The 20,730-nt window shown below is 37.0% G+C and overlaps 1 protein-coding gene across 1 annotated transcript; it reads right to left on the bottom strand.

Annotated features, from left to right (window-relative positions):
• Window positions 1-12,769: 12,769 nt before the first annotated feature.
• LOC143564736 (topless-related protein 3-like) lies at window positions 12,770-20,401 on the bottom strand. Its single transcript, XM_077051924.1, is given in 26 exon segments — window positions 12,770-13,075; window positions 13,163-13,341; window positions 13,434-13,616; window positions 13,713-13,808; window positions 13,890-14,018; window positions 14,571-14,750; window positions 14,843-14,953; window positions 15,087-15,239; window positions 15,334-15,426; window positions 15,521-15,688; window positions 16,602-16,836; window positions 16,907-17,034; window positions 17,257-17,424; window positions 17,426-17,446; window positions 17,530-17,555; window positions 17,558-17,602; window positions 17,667-17,736; window positions 18,127-18,236; window positions 18,330-18,465; window positions 18,649-18,764; window positions 18,845-18,974; window positions 19,061-19,235; window positions 19,309-19,467; window positions 19,561-19,674; window positions 19,785-19,964; window positions 20,318-20,401. Coding segments are annotated over 26 exon segments (3,324 nt in total). The 5' UTR covers window positions 20,398-20,401; the 3' UTR covers window positions 12,770-12,936.
• Between the last annotated feature and the right edge of the window lie 329 nt (window positions 20,402-20,730).

The raw sequence follows: 20,730 nt of genomic DNA, 5'->3' as shown, positions 1-20,730 counted from the left end.
ATACATGGCTTCCGCATCTAGAAGACTTTTACTTACATGGTAAACGGGATGTTGTTCGCCTTCATAATCCTTTACCAAGACGGCACTTACTGCATTTTATGAAACAGCTAAATACAGATATAAGGATTCTCCATCCACAGGCTTCATCAGGGCTAGAGCTGAGGATAAGTAATCCTTCAAGGCTGTAAGCGCGGCCTCATGCTTTTCCGTCCATTCAAACTTCTTATTCTTCCTGAGGATGTCATAGAAGTCCTTGCACTTCTCGGAGGACCTTAAGATGAACCTATTGAGAGCAGCTATTCTTCCCGTGAGCCTTTGTACATCCTTTTCATTTGCAGGAGACTTCAAATTGAGGATGGCTTCAATCTGTTCGGGGCTTGCTTCAATTCCTCTTTTAGTTACCATATATCCCAGAAATTTTCCAGCCTTAACACCAAAATGGCATTTTGACGGATTCAATTTCATGTTATAATGGTCAAGGATATTGAATGCTTCCTCGAGGTGACTTAGGTGATCCTCAGCTTTCTTTGACTTCACCACCATATCATCTATGTATACTTCCATAGTCTTACCCAACTGATCCTTGAACATCATGTTGACCAGTCTTTGGTATGTTGCCCCTGCATTTCTTAGTCCAAACGGCATAGCAGTATAACAGTATATGCCGGTAGGAGTCATGAATGTTGTATCCTCTTGATCAGATGGTTCAATCAGAATTTGTTGAAATCCAGAGGAAGCATCCATAAAAGTAAGCATTTCATGTCCTGCCGTTGCATCCACCATGGAATCTATATGTGGTAATGGGAAAGGATCCTTGAGGCATGCCTTGTTTAAATCCATAAAATCGGCACACACCCTCCACTTTCCATTCTTTTTTGAAACAACGACCACATTAGCTAGCCATCGAGGATATTGAACCTCTCTGATCATACCAGCCTTAAGAAGTTTTTCAACTTCTTCTTGTATGATCTTGTTCCTCTCAGGAGCGAATTTCCTTCGCTTCTGATGGACGGGTTTAACAAATAAATCAAGGCCAAGTTTATGAGTGATACCTCTTTTTAGATACCTGTCATGTCCGAGTGCTTGAAGGCAAAAGTAGATCTTCTTCGCCCTAAGAAGGATTTTATATCCTCCTCAATCTTACTGGGGATACTGGATCCTAGGAACACCTTTACTTCTGGATCCTCGGGATCCAATGATACTTCTTTAAGGTCTTTCTCCCGAGCTTCCAGCACGTCCCTAGGATGTTGTTGTAGTTGCTTTGCTATAGTTTGCTTGGTTGTTGGCTTCATTGACGATGAATAATAGTTCCTAGCCTCCGCTTGGTCACCCACTATCTTTACAACTCCCAAGGAGTAGGTAGCTTGATGCATTGGTGATAGGTTAAGGCTATAGCCTTCATTCCATGGAGCCAAGGCCTACCTAAAATAACATTGCAACAGGAAAGGTTATCTATAACACAAAATTTTTTGTATGAATTTAACCCTTCGATATAAATTGGGAGGTTGATGTCCCCCAATGTCTTATTGGTTTCACCACTGAAACCGACTAGCACCGATGTCCTAAGAATGATTTCTGAATCCGGGATGTTCATCTTCTTGAGGACATCATGTTGGATAATGTTGACTGAGCTGCCACCGTCAACTAGGATCCTGCGTACATAATGGTTAGAAATAAATAAAGTAATAATCAAACCGTCATGATGAGGATCCTGAATGTTCAGCTTGTCTTCCTCATCGAAGAATATTCTTTTGTCTGTTGTTAAGGTGGTTAATACTACTGGTCGATCTCCATTATCCATCTTGATTTCTTTGGCAAGTCTTTTTGCTGTAGAGAAAGAAGTTCCACAGATATCTGAACCTCCTGAGATGAAATTGATCGTCTGCACATCCAACTTGTCCTGATGAGGATCCTGGATTCTTGAATTGAAAAAGATTCTCTGATCAGTCACTCGGGTAGTGGGGATGAGTGGTCTTCTCTCATCGTCCAATTCGAATTCTACTACAAGATTTTCTTTTTTGGCACAAGAATCTTGAAACAATTCGTAGTCTCTGGAGACAAAGTTGATCACCTGAGCATCTGGTGGTGGTGGTGTTGCTTTCTGTGGAAGGTCTTCAGGATCCTGGATCTTGGATTTTTTCCTTCCCAAGAGTTCTTTAAAGTGACCCTTGCTCAAGAGGTAACCAATTTCCCTCCTCAAACCGATACACTCGTCTGTCGTGTGGCCAAAGTCTTCGTGGAAAGCGCACCACTTAGATTTATCCTTGAAACCGACAGTCTTCTCATTCTTTCGCGGCCACCTTGCTTTTTCTCCCAGATCCTTCATGGCACAGATCGCCATGAGTGTCTACAGAGAAACAATAGTCGAAGATGCAAGGATAGTCTTCATCGTCATCTCCTTCTTCAACTGCCCGTACGTTTTGATTGTTGAACTTGGTGTACGGTTTCGAATTGTTGTTCCTGTTCCAGGATCCTTTATTCTTTTCGGGGTTTTCTTGTTTTGTTTGTCCCCCAAGACGATCCTGGATCCTTCTGCCTTCTTCCAATCGGATGTATCTCAATGCCCTGCTCCTGACTTCGTCTAATGTCCTGCATGGAGTCATCACCAAATCGTCATAAAAGGGGGAGCTCTTCTGAATTCCCATCTTGAATGCTTCAACAGCAGTAGTCATGTCAAGATTTGGTATTTCCAGAGCTTCCTTACCGAACCTGGTAACGAAGTCCCTAAGGGATTCATCACTAGGTTGAATAACACGATATAAATCACTGGTTAACCTCTCAAATTTCCGACTACAGGAAAATTTATTGTTAAATAAGTTAACCAAGTGAGAGAAAGAAGTAATTGAAAAGGGAGGAAGACTTAGCAGCCATTTTAGTGCGGCTCCCATTAGTGTGGATCCAAAGCCTTTGAATAGGCAAGCTTCTTTGAGTCTCTCCGGAATTGGATTGATCTCCATCATTTCCCTATATTGTGCCACATGTTCTTCAGGATCAGTGGTTCCGTCATAAGTCTCCATATTCGGAGTCTGGAATCGCTTCGGGATTTCAGCATCACAGATAGGTGGAGCAAATATGGATAACTTGTGGCTTCCCTCAGGTATCTCGGGAATTGGTCGTATGACCCCGGGAACACTGGATATCATATCCTTGAGCTTCTGTAGCTTCTTGGCCATTGATCGGTTAATACCTGCATCCTACATGGAACCACGGTTAGCGTCTAAGGATAAAGGATCATACAAATTACCTCTTTGCTGGGCGAAGGTTGGCATCTCAGATGAGTATTTGAGATAAGAAGAGTCTGCAATAGGAGTAGGACCACCCGACGCGATAGTCTGCATGGGAATGAAATCTCCTTCATGGACTTCAGATGATCTCAGATGTTGCATTTCTGAGGGTCCTTGATTCTGAAAGAAGGATCCTTGAGGTTGGGAATTATAGGACCCTTGAATATATAACCCAATGGATCCTGGTGGAATGATGGATGATCCCTGCTGGAATGACGAGGATCCTTGAGCCTGTTGACCCACGGACCCTTGTTGAAGGATGGGTGATCCTGACTGAAACAGTGAGGATCCTTGAGCCTGCTGACCCATGTACCTCTGTTGAAGGATGGATGATTATGGCTGAAACAATGAGGATCCTTGAGCCTGCTGACCCATGGACCCTTGTTGAAGGATTGATGATCCTTGCTGGAATAACGAGGATCCTTGAGCCTGTTGACCCACGGACCCATGTTGAAGGATGGGTGATCCTAACTGAAACAGTGACGATCCTTGAGCCTGCTGACCCATGGACCCCTGTTGAAAGATTGATGATCCTTGTGAAAGCTGAGCCATGGATCCTGGAGAGGTGAAGTCCAGCATCATGGGCATCAGGGGAGTGAGATCCTCTGCTGGCCTCTTAGTCTTCTTGAGATCTTCTATCTCACGAAGGATCCTCTGGTTAGTCTTGTTATGCTGCTCCATATATGCTTTAACCTGCGAAAACATAGATGAAACATCACTGTTAGTATTAACCACCGGGGCAGCAGCAGCGGTTTTCGAGCTCTGGAAGACTGATAGTTGCATCTTGCTTCCAGCAGCAGTTCGTTGTGTTCCCGTGATTGGCGGAAGCATTGGTGGCAAAGTCCTTGATGAGATAGAAACCGATGATGGCATGGTTGATGATGCAGAGGTTGATTGGGAGGCCATTGATAGTGATATGGGTATGAAAAGATCGAAAATAGATAGGAGTAATATGGATTATAGCACCAATTGCCCCACGGTGGGCGCCAAATTGTTTTGGACAAAAATCTGCTAAGGATCGAGTATCCAAATTTGTTAGGTGAGGTAAGGTGCTAACTCGATAATGACAAGTGTGTAATCGTAATATTGGTGAACACAAAGGTTTGATCACAAGGGAAAAAGCCCTTAACCAAGATAGTCTTACTTCGTTCAAAACTTATCAAGGTAATCTTTGGTCCAATCTCATCAATCAAGGATTAATTAAGTAATCGTTGGTTGAATCTTTTCGGTCAAGGATCAACAAGGTAACCTTTGGTCGATGAGTATGTGATTATCGTGGTCTCCTGCACAAAAAACCCCCGGACGGTGAAAACTATTACCGTCGTTTATATTAGATAAAAAAGGTGTTACCATCGTTGTGGAGTAAATGATCGAGATTACAAAGTAAGCTAGTAAATAGAGAGAATGCTTGTTTCTGCTCTAGCGTGTGTGATAATACATGTGTTTCCTACTCGATCATAGCTCAATTTAATAAGAAAATATCACTAACAATATTCCATAAATATCCGGAAGTCTTCCACTAGCCGCTCCACGACCTTTGACCACGTGCTAATAGCCGTCCAGTAGCGAGATAAGCGGGAGAACGAGTCTTTTAGCCATTGTTGATATTTAAACATCCATCTTCACATGAGTTCGTCCATTAATAGCTACATTGAACTAGGATCCTGGATCCATGCTCTAGCTAGAGAATGCTCTGTGAAGATAATTGATACAAGTACGTCTTAAAGCTGCCACACCTGTCTAACACATCACCATACTAAATGCAATCATTAGTAAACAAGTAATACCGAGGATCGTCGATCCGTTATATCCTGATACATATTTCAGGGATAAACTATCTATAAGACAGTCAAAGATAAAGGATCCTCAGTATAAAATTTATGGCCTAACACTCACCTAGATTTGACTGTTTTGTAGCTTGAAGATATGTGGTATTCCCGCATGGAATGAAGTTTATTTGGGCCTTGTCGCCAGTTTATTTGGGCCTTGTCACCAGTTTATTTCGGCCTTGTTGCTAGTTAAGGTATTATTTAATGCCTCCTAAGGTTTAAGGGGTTTTCACCTCTTCTTAAGATCGCCTGTAGCGCACGTTTATTCAGCCGTAGTTCGAGAGGCGGGGCCAGCACATGAAATATAGTAACTTGTTACCTCGTTATCCTCAGCTATTGGTTTGAATCTCAAGATTATGGTAGACGTACCATTCCTAAGGTTTAAGGGGTTTTCACCTCTTCTAAGGGCCTTATCGCCAATTTATTTATTCCTAAGGTTTAAGGGGTTTTCACCTCTTCTAAGGGTCTTGTCGCCAGTTTATTTATTCCTAAGGATTAAGGGGTTTTCACCTCTTCTAAGGGCCTTGTCGCCAGTTTATTTAGGCCTTGTTGCCAGTTTATTTAGGTCTTGTCGCCAGTTTATTTGGGCCATGTCGCCAGAATTTTTGAATTTATTTTCAGGATAATGTTAACATTGCAGGTCTATCAGTATATCCCTAAAATCGAAGGAACATCCTGAAAAATGATCTTATTACAAGGATGAAATGGTCTAGACATTATCAGGGTTAGTTGCTATATGATTCTGGTATGATTTCCTATTTGTGAATATTCTATATTTCATATTACTTGTCTTATTTATAAGATGAATTCTATAACTTGGTGTTGGTTTATTGAATTGAAACTTAAATTGTTATTAAGGAACTTCATTTAAATTTTTAAATCCTAATAAAATCAATTTTATTCTAAGGATTTAATAACAAAAACAGGGATTTCGAAGGACTGATCTATTCTCGTAATGATGTCAACTTTAGCCGGTGCTAAATCATAAAATTTTGGTGCAACATGGAAAACAGTTTATCATTAGAAAATTTAACAGCTGAAATTGATAAAATCAGCTGTCAAATTTTGGGGACAATTGTTAGGGCCCAAATTTTATAATCGGATTTGTGGTCAGCTCAGGATCCTGAATATGCTCGGGATCCCGAATATGTTCAGGATTCTCGAATAAGTTTAGTATCCTGAGTATTAATGCTAATAAATAGATATTTCTCTCTTAGCGTTGATTTATAATTGCATATATTAATTATTTATTTAGTCCGTGTGAAATACACGGTTGGTGGTTGCATAAAACGTGTGGAATGAGCTATAACCGTTAGGATTAAGGGCCAAGTAATGGTTAATGGTCAAATATTGACTGTATGCTGAAATCTCGCACTTAGAGTTAATATTAGCACGTGGGAGAACTCTATTATTGTCAGAAATCATTTCTATGTATAAGGATACCGGATTTACTGACAGGGTTTCAGTATTCGGTATCCCTGATAATTACTAATTGTTGTATTATCCTTGAACATTTAAGGTTATTTCGCAGGTGGGACCACGTTTGACGAGTGACTCCCAAAAGGTCAAAGACGTGGGATGAACGTTGATGAACGTGGATACACTCAAAGAAGAGTGCTCCAACGGTTATATTGGAAGACTCTTTCAGTTTCGGGATACTCGGAGAGTTAGTTAGGGATTTTCAGTATAAATAGGCTGCTGTGATCAGTTAGAAAAACACATGTAACACACACTACACATCCATAGCTACCAAAACTCATTGTAACACTTAGTATTCGATCGATTATCAGCTCCAACACTTGTAATCAACCTTTTTTGTTATTAATAAATAGACGATGATAGTTTTCACCGTCGGGGGTTTTTTGTGCCGGAGATCCTCAAGATCAAGGGCTTTTTCCCTCGAAATCAAATCATTGTGTCCACCATATTTTTGATCAAGCACTCTACCTCACATACAAATTTGATCACAAAATTACTTTGTTAATTTTTGACCAAAGCAATGTTCACTTAGAAATGAGAGACTATTCTATTATTTATTATTAAGGCAAGTTTATCACATGTTTATTTAATAATCATCAAGAAATAATGGAGTGGATTCTTGATCTTAGATGGTAACCTTTCATATGATTGAATTACTCATTTAGAATTTCTCTTCGTGTCACCTATATATTATATATATAAGTATTTCTATTTTATAACAAGTTTGAAAATCAACCCCAAAATGATTAAACTCTCCGATTAAAGTAAAATAAAGATTCATTATTAGAAAAATTTGTGTCCACGGATCGATATTTAGTTCTTACCAATACTATTCTGCATATACGATATGTACGCTTGCCTATTTTATGTGTGTTTAGTCTTAATAGAAATTACTTTTATAAATTTAAAAATGATCTTGTGCAAAAGCTAAATCTCTCATCCATTGTATTTTATAACCGCACGCATACAACATACATCATTCCCATTATAGAATAACTCGACCCAAAAATCCAACCCTCATATCATATCAGTTGGCTACAAGTAAAAATTAGTGTATGGTGGTCTTATTTATATTTTACTTTTTAAGATCATAAATCAAAAATATATAATAATTATTCAAAACATTACATAAAAACAAGAATAACATCGGATAATAATAATAATAGTAAAAACAGTAGTTAGTAAAAAAAACAGTAAAATACTAATTAGTTAAACGTAACTAAACACAACCGGATATTTTTTTACATGTGACATCCCATTCAATAATTCCTAGTGTTACAAAAATTAGCGAAGTGGTCAAATGTCTTTTCAATCATTAAAGAGTTTTTACTTTTTAAAATTTTATAAAAATATAAATTAAAAGACAAAAAGATATGACTTGCCCAACCCTCTTTCCACCACTAACTAACCCAAACCTGAAATCACAATAAGTGTTGTGTGGTGTTTCACTCAATGTTTTAAAACCCGGACCGGACCGGCCGGTCCGACCGGGACCCGGTAGACATCCCGGTCCGGTTCACCTAAACAACCCGTTTTCTAAATACCCGGCCGGGGTTGCCTGTTCAACCGAAACCGGCGAACCGGCAGATGCTTCTTTTTGTTCGACACCACTAACCAACCCAAACCGGCAGATGCTTCTTTTTGTTCGACCGGGTCCCGGTCGAACCACCACTAACCAACCCAAACCTGAAATCACAATAAGTGTTGTGTGGTGTTTCACTCAATGTTTTAAAACCCAGACCGGACCGGCCGGTCCGACCGGGACCCGGTAGACATCCCGGTTTGGCAGATGCTTCTTTTTGTTCGACCGGGTCCCGGTCGAACCACCACTAACCAACCCAAACCTGAAATCACAATAAGTGTTGTGTGGTGTTTCACTCAATGTTTTAAAACCCAGACCGGACCGGCCGGTCCGACCGGGACCCGGTAGACATCCCGGTCCGGCCGGTTCAACCGAAACCGGCGAACCGGCGGTCGAACCGGCAGATGCTTCTTTTTGTTTGTTACTTTGTTAATTTAAAAATAATCTACATGCCGGGAATTGAACCAAAGCATGTACCCACACAAATGCTTGATAGACATGGCATTAACCAACCAACCAGGCCTAATTGTTGGTTTTCTAGATGAAACATTAATTCTATATACTTATTCCCACATATTCTATCTCTTACAATTCTAATTGGTGCCATGCCATCGTGTAACTGTAACAATAAATCAAATTGTGTCTATTCTTTTTTCTTAATTACCGTCATTTCTACCATTGCAATGAAAAGGATAAAGGATGTATTAATTTTATCATTGCATTGTTCATTAAAGCTCGACGTTGATTACAATATTCATGCATAATTTATATATAATATTTTTAATATTTTGTATTACGGCATCCGGGTCGATGTCCGGTCCGACCTCCCGGGTCGGTCCGACTAGTGACCCGGTAAGACGCCCGGGTCGATGTCCGGTCCGGGTCTGAAAACATTGGTTTCACTCGTTTTGAGCTAGTTTTCCATCCATAACATGACCACCCACTACGTGTAACTTTATATTATTAAGATTAAATAATAATTAGTAAACAATAGTACCCTATTTTTTATTTAGTTGTTGTTATTTAGACTTTGTTCAATTAGATTAAGAGAGATAAATTGAAGTTATCAAGAAAACATCGATTTTAGTAAATAGTTTTCAAATTAAACCGTTTTTGTAAATATTTCTTGAACTACGCTCTTTTTTTTAAAAAAAACTCCTGAATTCTTTATATATAACAAGGCACGAAGCCAACAAGAATAATACATCCACCAAATAACTACTAATTACAAGTTTTACATCAATTTATAAGTTAAACCTTTGCCACTCTTCCCACAAAAGATTCTGTAGCATTGATTGGTTCTTTACCCATACCATAAGAACCGGCGAGTCTTAATATCCTCCACTACCGCTCCAAGATGCACAGATTTAGCATTAAATACGAGCTCATATCTCACTTTCCACAAACTAACAAGATAAATCGGATAAAATGCTTTTGCCTTTTTTAAGTGATACAAGTATACTTGCCAAGCATCTTGGGTCAAACCACATGACATAAATGTGTTCAACCTTTTCTTCATTCTGACCGCAAAACCGACCGGCACACCACCATGACACAAAGATCATATTATACCTATTTTCTTTTCATGTATTATTCAGATTAATTCATAAAAGAAAAAATAAAGTAAATAATTTTTTATTATGTTCTAGGTTTAAAATGTAGCAATGGTTTTTAATTTGTTATCATCTTGACTCTTTAATTTGTCTTTTGAATTACTTATAAATATATTTTTTGATCTCTCAAAGTCAAAGATCATAACATGTGTCACATAATTATATATGTATTTTTAAAATAATTATTGAATGACTTTTCTCTACTATGAAACTTAAACCTTTACCCTTTGAAAGATTTAACCTTATCTAAAACCTTAATGTTATTGGGCTACGAGCCATTTTGGTAAAGTTATTTTATGAGTAACTAAAGAATGATGAATAGGTTGTTTAATTTAAATTTTATTATCGTATTTTGTAATAGCTATATATTTTTTTAAAAATCTAAGTAGAAAAACAATAGATAGAAAGATTGCACTACATGAATACAACGATTTATAAGGGTTCATGTAAATGTTAATAAATCCAACTTTATTTGACATTCCAACAAGAGTTGTGTTGTTTTTACACTAAACTTTCCTCTCAGAGTCGTGCTCAAAAATCGTTAAAAATTTTACACCGAACGCAAGATAAAATTTGGGTCCTAAGTAGAAGGTTTTTTTATTGAGTTTAAACAATTAAATTTTAAATTGGCCTATTGGATAATGATATGGTTGTGCAAAACATTTTTTTTAACTAAAAATAGGGAATGAATAGGGAAAAGTCAAGTATAGTAACTATTGATTCTCACAATTAACACGTTAATTTCATTTGTATTTGATCCAAACCCTAAATGAATAGGGTATGGTTTAAACATTAAGAATACATTTTTTTTTTCAAAAAGCAACATATAAATTTTTTTTAGAAATACTTTGGGCCCATGAGGATAATTAGTTTGAGGGCGTTCGCCCTCCTCGACTCCCTCAAAGTCGGCAGTGTTTCCTCAAAATGATAGAGATATTAACAAATAAAAAAACCTTTTAAAGGGGTTGAGATCAATACATTGTTTCCTTTCTTAAGATACAAAGGGATAACCACTAGCTTCAAAGAACATCCTCGGTGGGATGTCTGGATGGGTCGTCTGGGTGATGTGGAAGGAGGCGGATGACATGAGTTAGCAATAAGGAATGTCAAGAGGCTTTCCGGCGTCATCCGAGCTCGATAACACATCTTACAAGGGCCAACAAGGACATGGAGCATTAAAATAATAATTGATACCATGCATGCATTATACTAAACACATGATCGTAAAAGATGAAGGACACGTCATAGCCAAGTGGTTGGGACTCAGAAAATTAGGATTTCGAAGAACGCTTGCAAAGGTTCAAGGGTGTAAGTAACAAAGTAATGCATAAAGCGGTTCAAGACGATTTAGTTGAGCATGTGTGTTTTATTAAAGGGTTTAGTTTTTGTATATATTATTTATGTAATGTTGTTTTATTGACTTTATACCTAGTAAAGTGTCCCTTGGCGGGAAAGAAGCAAAAACAATACGAAAGATGAAATGAAGAAATCCACCATACGTATATGGCTGGCCATGCACACTCTTGGGCACGACCGTACCACTCCAAATTCCCCAAGCCAAAGATTGTCGTGTCGCATCAAACACGTTCACACTATGTTAACAAAGTTTTCTTAAAGGAATAGCCTTTGATAAGTGGATATGAAAGAGTCATAGGATTAACCGACAATAACTTGGGTTATTATGTAGTTGTTGCACCCATTATGTGGTATGCTATAGATAAAGATTGTGTATATATAGATGGGTATCGTGAAAGTACGCTATTTATACTAAATAATTTTGAAGAGTTATAAATACCTAACCCTTATTTTTAAATTAATGTTTAACCTTAACTATGAACTCATCAGTGTTTCAAGTGAGTTAAGTGACCGATGACATGGCATTCTCGATTAGATGGCAAGAGCCAAAAAGGGACATCCTAGATTAGTAAATAATCTAACGAATTTTGTTAAATGTAAAGTTATTTGCAAAATTTAAATTGATAAATGTTTACGAAATTATGAAAGTGGCATGCTGGATTTTAGGGTGTTACACAACTGTAGACCCTTGAGTTTTGTTTGTGCACTTGGCGTGCGTTCGTAGACTTGTGCCATCTTTTCACCCATTACGGGGATCGGGTTATAAACATAGATGATATCTAACTCACTTGTTGTTTATAGAACAGAACCATCAAAAGTAACATGTGAAATGCTTAAGCATACATACACCAATCAAAAAGGTTCATTATGCTTGGGCTATAGGTATTGGATTTTGTATTCACTTGATGTGTAACCTATGTGATAAATTTCTAAGTATTTCTTTGACTATTTTAACGATGACAATAAATTTTGCAAATTCTGTTTATTTAACATAAATACTTATTTTGTGTTTAGATTTTTGATGATTTAGTTATCCATAAACAATGGAGATTCTTGTGAAGTCCTATCACTAAAAATCACAATGAGTTATAGACTTACAAATAAAATAATTGGCTCATATTTTTAAAGATGAAAATGATATAAAGACTCAGTATTGAGATTACTCCATGGATCCTATCTATAAGTCATCTTAGTTATAATTGTTTTATGTGAGATCGAATATGAGGAGCATTTATATCTTGTCATTGTAAAACATTATGCAGGAACTATTTGATCATAAAGACCAATGCCAGATTCAATACGAGCCATTTAGTGAGATGAGAAGCGTCCGAAAACTGATTTCCGCCATTTATATTAGTAATAATACTTCTAGGCCTAGACAATTGACACTGAAGTTTTGTTTTGTTTTGTTTTGTTCAAATGGGAAGTCAAGAAACAAATTGCGAGTATTAAAAGGATACTTGCATAATTATGCAATAGTTAACGCCAACAGTCCCTTGAAAGTATATCGAAGGTACATACATTTCTATCACATGATGATTACTCAAGTGTAAAGTTTATGTAATCAGTTAATAACTATATTGTCTGGTACCAAAGAGTTTGTTGGATCATGGAAACAATACACAATATCATAATAACATTTTCCAACGCCATAATACACTAAAAAGTCGCAACCACCACAAAACAATAATACTAATAAAAATATTTAAATGAGACGACATAAGTTGGTAGAATAAGTATACTTTCCTGAAGATGATGAAAAACGGTTTACAGGCAGCGATATGATATTATATTCAGTTGTCATCAAGGCCCCATTTTCCTTGAGATTCTGATGGTTCTATTACCTTAACTGATCCATCTGTCAACCCCACTGCAAACTGGTTCTGTTCCTGTGGATGTGCGGCCACCACTAGTGGATACGGACCTTCATTCCTGCATAATGAACAATTAAACATCTCACTTTTAATTATCTCTACACCGTGTATATGCATGTAACAACAATTAACCACATTCTCCTACCCGTTTGATATTGATGGTGGCGGTAAATATACAGACTGTGCAATGCGACATCTCAGTTTTAACGTGTCAGCGTCAAACACACCAATGCTGCCATTGCAAAAAGAAGCATACACTAGCTGACTGTTGCATGAGTATGATGCATAAGATATAGGCGCTGAAAGATTGTCTTGTGGGACCCACTGCAATAGAATTTCACATTGTTTAATAAAGCAGAATTCAAAACTATAGTAATATTAGTTCTTAACAAGTTGTTTTGTGTAGGTAAATCTACCTGGCGTATGTGTTCCATTTTGGAGGCGTCATATATTGCGAGCTGTGTTTCATGCGATACCAGCAACCGTGTCTGGTCGGTGTGAAACTGAACTCGAGTGTCACCTGTAGGTGCTTTTCCAGGTGGCAGTTGTATCTGTACCATTTTCCTCTTCTCCCATGAATCAATGCTCCAGAAACAAATCTGCACGGTAATAAAAACTCATGTAATAATAAGTTGATAATCAATAATATATATGATTTAAAAAACAAGACAGCCAAAATTGGCCACAAGTCTCACATGAGCATCAGCAGCTGAAGAAACCAATATTTTAAGAAGGGTAGAAAATGCAAGACCAGTTATCCTTTTCTGATGACCTCTCAGCTTCGATTTCACCTATGAAAGCCAGAATATTTAACATTATGTTACATTATAAAACACAGAAAATTAGTAAAAGAAAAAAAAATAGATAATCACCTCATCAACCCGAACATTATATATGTGAATTGTGGAATCTTCCATGCCAATAGCTATAATGTTGTTATCTTGAGGATGAAATGCTAGGAACGTTGAAGCCGGCGGAGGTGGCATAAACGTCGTCATAACCTAAATATAAAAAATCAAAGTTAATACAATGTAATATTATACGCGGAAAACATGATTTATTTAGGAGTGAGTGTTAGAGACGTAAACGAGACGAGCGCTTGTGAGCCTTCTCGATACCAGCTCGCTAAGAGATCGAAACGAGCTGGACTTTATCAAGCTCGAGCCTACATTAAAGATCATTTGATAAATGCGTTTGAGCTCCGTTCTTAAGCTACTCAAGATTGGCTTGTTAAAAGCTCGAGCCTTAAAATAAGTTTGTTTAATAAACGAGCCGGAGCTTGACTTGTCATGCTCGAGTTGGCTCAAGAGCCTAAACAAGCCTATTTTTTTCAGAACAGCTGGAAGCCTATTATTTTAATAAGTTATTTGATGTGTATTATATATAAAATTATGATAAAAAATAACTATATAATATATTATAAACATTATATTTATAAAATTTATAAAAATATTATAAAATGTATATAAATTGATAAGCAAATAATAATCGAGCCTAGTCGAGTTGGGGCTGGGCTCGTATGCACCCCTATTATACAACAGTAATGAGTATACCTTAAAAGTCATCATGTTGAACAATGAAATTTTTCCACCTGCAGCCGACATCACATAAGAATCATTCTTTGACAGAGCTATGCATGGAACAGCTTCTTCAAGGTTGACACCTGTCACATCATTTGTCATAAGAAGACCACTGTTTGGTTGCCAATGCTGAGGAGTAACATTGGCAGTGGCCTTTAAACATCACCCACTTCAGAACGTAATAACCATTAAATCTAACAAAAGAATAAAATATAACAAAATTATCAATATTATAATGCCCATACTTTCCCAGTTGGATTTTGCTCAGTACGGGCCCACTTCCACAGCCGCTGGATACCATTCGATCCAAGGGCGACAATTCCAACTCCAGAATTTGTATAAAGAAGCCGAGCTACCTGCATATAAATATCGTGTTCAGCATCATGCAACAAAATTGATAGGTGGCTGTGTGTGACGAGTCAAACAAGTCAACATCTAGCTAAAAAGAAAATGGGTCAAAGGGGCTGAACGGGTCAATGGTAGGCATACCCTGTTGGAGGCTTCGGCACTGTCAGGCATAGTAACTAGGCGGCACTGGGCAGCATCTACAATTTCGGTCAGCTGCCCGGATTTCACCTTATCATTAACATCATCCAGATTCCTTGGCTTTTCCAAGCTTGGACCAACAGTCTCAACACCATTCTAAATATAAGATGAATGAAGATGAAAAATACTCAGCAGTTACAAAACGATTTATTTATTTATTTATTTATTTTGGAGCATATAACCAACTCACGAGAAAGTTAGAGGGTCTAACGGGTGAGCTTTTCTCCACTTTACAGCTAACCGAACTGGGATTTGCCATAGAAGAAGAGCTAGGCATCTGGATCTGCATCTGATGCATAGAAAACGAAGCAGCTTAGATATTACATTTGTTGGTTGAAAGAAAAGATTAAAGTTAACCACTTTAACAGAACAGAAACCTTGATTGCAGGGGGTTCAATGGAAGATTTTGATGGTTCAAATGATGGGGGTTCAGTTGCTCTTAATGACCTCAGACCAGCCGCATTTGCAAGAATCTTGATCCCATTGTCAGCTGTAGCAACAGCAAGAAGATTCCCTTCTTTGTTGAACCTCAAGCGTGGAAATATCTGAAACAATCAGTTAAATATGTGAATTAGAGAAGGCAATTTTGATCTGTTTACTCACGAAAATGAAAAAATGGGTCGATTTGGCTTATGTTGTCTCTCTAAAAAATCAAACATGAATTTTTTTTAAAAAATATTCGAAAAAAAGATAGTTTGAATGGGTCAAATGAGTCAAAGTCACCCAAAGTGCCCTTAAATGCATAAAGATTCACATCTCACTTTACTACAGATATCAGATTATGAGTGTTGTTATTGAAGAGACAAATGCATATATGATATATCCCCTTGTAAACTTCATTAATTGCAATTTACCCAGCCCAAAACAAAAATTGCATATATTCCCTCCCTTAATAAATAAAAAAAACAAATTTTCCCATTTTGATTTATTTTATTAAAAATAAATTAAAGAATGACTATTTTACCCTTAGTTTCACTAAAACATAAAATTTCCCAAATTGTCATAATTACCATTTCTAACCGTCTTTTTTACTTTTTTTTTCTGTTTTTTATGCTTCGTTGGTGAGTTTTTTTCATCCTTTTTTTTGCGTATTTACTAAGTTTAATTTATATTTGCGTTTTTTCATTGTGAACTTGCGTATTTTTGAAGAGGACTGTGAACACTGAACAGTCACTTCATCTGATCGGTTAGGTATTTTTGTCATTAGGTAAAATTTCAATAAGAAAGAAGATATATGCAATTTTAGTTTTGGGTTGGGTAAATATGCAATTGGTGAAGTTTACAAGAAGATATATCCAATCCCCCCATTGTTAAAATAGCATTCTTTTGTAATCATAATAAAGAAAGAGCAACAAATTTTCACAAAAAAAGTTTCCAGTCAACATGAACCGTTAAACAGACCACCCAACCCGCCCAATTTACCACCTCAAAGTGTGAACAATAAGAATATATACTAACCGGGAGTCCACCATCAGCATCTGTACTAGTGAGCATATTGATGCTATCCATATCCCAGAACTTTATTTGGTTTTCTTCACCAACTGCCAAAAAGTGGTTCTGAGTTGTGTCAAAATGTGCAACGCCACTTAACTTCTTTCTGAACCCAGCATAAGTTTTCTTAAGCGCCCCTTCACTTTCATTCCATTCAACGAGAAACGACTCCCCTTCTTTGCTTGTTCCACAAGAAAACAATCTAAAACAAAGCACTATATGTTTATAAGCATATTCATTTATATTGTTTTTATGAGATTTGATAAACTTACCGACAGCCATCAGCACTGTAAAGCATAGTGGTGCAGCCATGACCAGGAGCAGCATAGTCAACTCTAGATCCCATGTTGTCATAGAGCCATGCCTTAATCTTACCATCAATCGCAGTTGAAAATATGAACTGAAATTTAAAGGAAAAATATAACTTTAATTAAAATTGCACCAAACCAAGTATAAATTCAAGACAAGTGACAAATTGACAATAAACCTAACTCTACTGCCTTTTGTTTCTAGCTCTCTTTTATCTATTTTTAAATCTCAAAGAGTCAAAGATGAGGTACAAACTACAAATCCATTACCTTTTCTTTTCTTTATTTGACTATATGTGTACGTATATACAAACCTGAATAGTCTCTTTCTGATGAGGGCATATAGAGTAAACAGGTGCTTCATGTCCTTCAAAATTAAACAGCTTCCGACCCGTTAAATCCCACACCTTTATTAACTTATCATCCCCACAAGTAACAACACAAAGCTGTTTGTTTGGATGAGAAAAAGCCAGATCATTCACTTCCACCAACATGAGCATCAATCTGCATGAAGATGAAGAATAATGTGGTTTAAAAGCGTAAGATTCACACGTTTCTTGTTGAACAAGCTGCATTAATCAACTTACCTCAACTTGCTGGCGTAAATCATTTGTGCAGCATAAGCATACAAATGGATTAAATGCTTACTAAAAGCAGCACCTGTGACATCACAATCAGCTCCTCAAGAGTCCAATTTAAAAAAAAAGAACAAAAACATACCTACCGATAATATTTCCATCCGGGCTCCACCTAACACGGTTCACAAAAATTGGTGCATCCTTTACAAACGATGCCTGCAAAATGAGAATAACTAAGCAGGTATGAGATTCAGTTACAATGAAAAGAGTAAAGGGAAAAAATTGGTAATTTATTGGTTGTGTTTGTTGTGTTAAGAGAAACTAAAGACTAGATACATATACAGCCTACAAGTTTGTTAGTTAGACCTAACTAACTCATATATGTAACTAAAGTCGACCTAAGTCAAACAAAGTACAATGCAATAATACTAACTGACCACTGTTAGAGAATTTCAATAACAAGGCATGCCAAATGTGTTGCATCTTATGTCAATTTGCACACAATCTTTGATGACTTACATCTCTCAGAAGTTAACTGATTATAACTTAACAAAATGCAAGACACGAGAAATGGTTTTCAAATAATAATATAAAAAATAGCCAGACCTGAAAGGACAAAGAACAAGATGTCATATCCCATATCTTGAACGGTTTTGATGCCAGTTTTTCACGTGACCCGGCTTCCCAAAGAGTGATTTCACCATTGTTAGATCCAACTATAGGATTCAAATCAAAAGAAAACAATATATATCATTATGAAATCAATTTTCTACAAATCGTAAGTCAAAGATCATTGATAGAATATATACCAAGAAGTAGTGTTTGGTGAGTAGGATGAAAATCCATGCTTGTGACAGTGGATCCTTGATGCATGCTGAATGCTACTGTTATTGGCAAGTCCTCAACTGACCAGGAAACTTGTTGTCTTGCAGGTTGGTAAGTAACCTTAAAAAGTCCACCAAAATGCTAATAAATTTCATAGTATTTTATGTATGAACATCACCATCATCATCATGGTACTCAGTAAATCCCACCAATAGCAAAGCTATGGTAGGGTCTGAGGAGGGTATGATGTAGACAACCTTACATGTATGAACATGTAAAATGCATATATTGATCAATGTTTACCTCTTCTACAGGCTGTGCAGGGCGCAAGCGTTTCATTAACTGTTCATGATCAGCATTCTGATAATCAGCCATACCAAGTGTAGCAAGAGGTGTTGCAGGACGTTTTAAAAAGGATACTGGATAACATATAATAATTACCAAGTTAATTACCATACACATGCGTGTGTGGAGCCTTAAGTTGAAATTGAACCCTAACCTTGATTTGGAGGACCAGCTAAAGATGATGCAGAAACAACACCTGCCTGAACAGACGAAGAAGCAGCAGCATTTGCCATCCACCCTGCTAAAGCATTAGCATTTGCAGTGGCTGCAGCGGGCGGAAAAGGCTGCAACAGAATAATATTCAAAAAGTCATTAGAATTTAGAAATTAAATGAGAGAAATGTGAATATTGATTAAAAAGGGTAGCATACACCATGTGCTCCAAGTGAAGTATAAGCCATAGGTTTTGTGACTGCACCAGGTGGAAGATTGACCGGTGTAGGCACAATGGTGCCATTTGGAGGTGTGCATGTATGATCTGCAAATAAAGTCTTGATATCTGGATTTGGCCTTGGATTCTTACACAGCTGGTGCTGCCAGTTTAAACTAGAAACACCAAAATACTATTAATTATATTTCAGTTTAAAAAGATTACAGATATATAAAATAGAAGTTTTACCTTTGGTTAATCAGAGTCCTCAATCTTGATGACTTTAAGGTAGGGAAAACAAGCTTCTCACGAAAAAGGGGATTTGCTTCTATTAGCTTTTTAAGCTCAACCAACATAATGCTACGTGCTGTTTTAGTATCACCATACTTAGACAGCTGCTCATTTTCCCTATAATTACAGATAATATAGAAAGTTCAGTAAGGAAAAGAACAAGATAAACCGTAACAAATACACAACTTTAGGCAAAAATGAGTGTATTACCTAAAATTTGTAAGTGTCAACAGCTGTGTAATCTCCTTATATAGATCTTCATTAAATGTTGAAAATACTTTCAAATCATTTACCAAAATCTCAACCGCTTTCGCCTTATCTTGCCTGATAGAGTCAATTACAATTTACAAACATAGATACATAAATAAGATGAACATATCAAACATCATATTCAAGTTTCCATAAAAAGTATTCTATCAACTCATTATTCATACCTATCAAGTGCTTCAAGATACTTCTGTTTCCTGATTTCAAAGAAAATCTTCATTGAGTACCTGTTATCATCAACCTTGGTGTATCCAGACAGATACTTTTCTACTTCATCCCACTCACCAGCATGAACTTTCTCCTCAAAATACTTAACATTAAAGAAAAATCCAGACTCTTGCTCAAGCCTACACATAGACAAAAATAAAGGACGCATCAGATATTCAGAAATCAAACCCTAACCATTATCAAAACTAGTTAAATGTTAAAACAAATTATAAACCTAAAACACACTAGATTAACACAAGAATCCCCAACAAATCATAAAATAATCAAGTTAGAACTCAAAAAAGAGCAATCATGAACCTAAAACACAGTAAGGTAACACTAGAATGAAGCTGTATGCAAGAAATCACAAATTAACCGATTAGGTCTGACCTCAGGGTTCAATCATCACTAGTATTCAGCAACAGCAACAGACTAACCCTAGAAATCACAAGAGAAAAACGATCTACATACTTGAGAGAGAGAGTGAATATACCTGTGCACGGCCTCCTTAAACTTCTCCTCTTCGAGAAACTGGAGTATGAGAAACACCAATTCTCGACTCAACGAAGACATTAATATCAATTCGAGTATAATTAGATCAAAACCAACGAGTGTTTGTGAAGGAAATGAAAAGTAAGTCTGTGTGTGTGTGTGGGACTTGCTCGGTCTTCGATGCGGTTTTTGCCAGAAAGAAAAGTAAACAAGACTCTTCCTTCTTCTACCGTCATAAGTGCTTCTACATATCAGATAAGTCACACTGGTTATGCGGATTTCAAATGGGTGATTGGAGTGGGCTTCAGTTACGGATTATTTTTTTTTTATTTAATCAAAGTATCGCTTTCTTTCGTGTTAGTACGCGTGGGATTTTGGGTTGTTGGACGATATGAAAATTTGGGCGGATGAGAT

This window comes from Bidens hawaiensis, unplaced genomic scaffold (assembly GCF_021521415.1).
Source record: "Bidens hawaiensis isolate Kalapana, Puna unplaced genomic scaffold, B.hawaiensis_p1.1 tig00022151_1, whole genome shotgun sequence".
Taxonomy (NCBI): Eukaryota; Viridiplantae; Streptophyta; class Magnoliopsida; order Asterales; family Asteraceae; genus Bidens; species Bidens hawaiensis.
The sequence above is the reverse complement of the archived record's forward strand: the minus strand, read 5'-3'. Positions and strand labels throughout refer to the sequence as shown.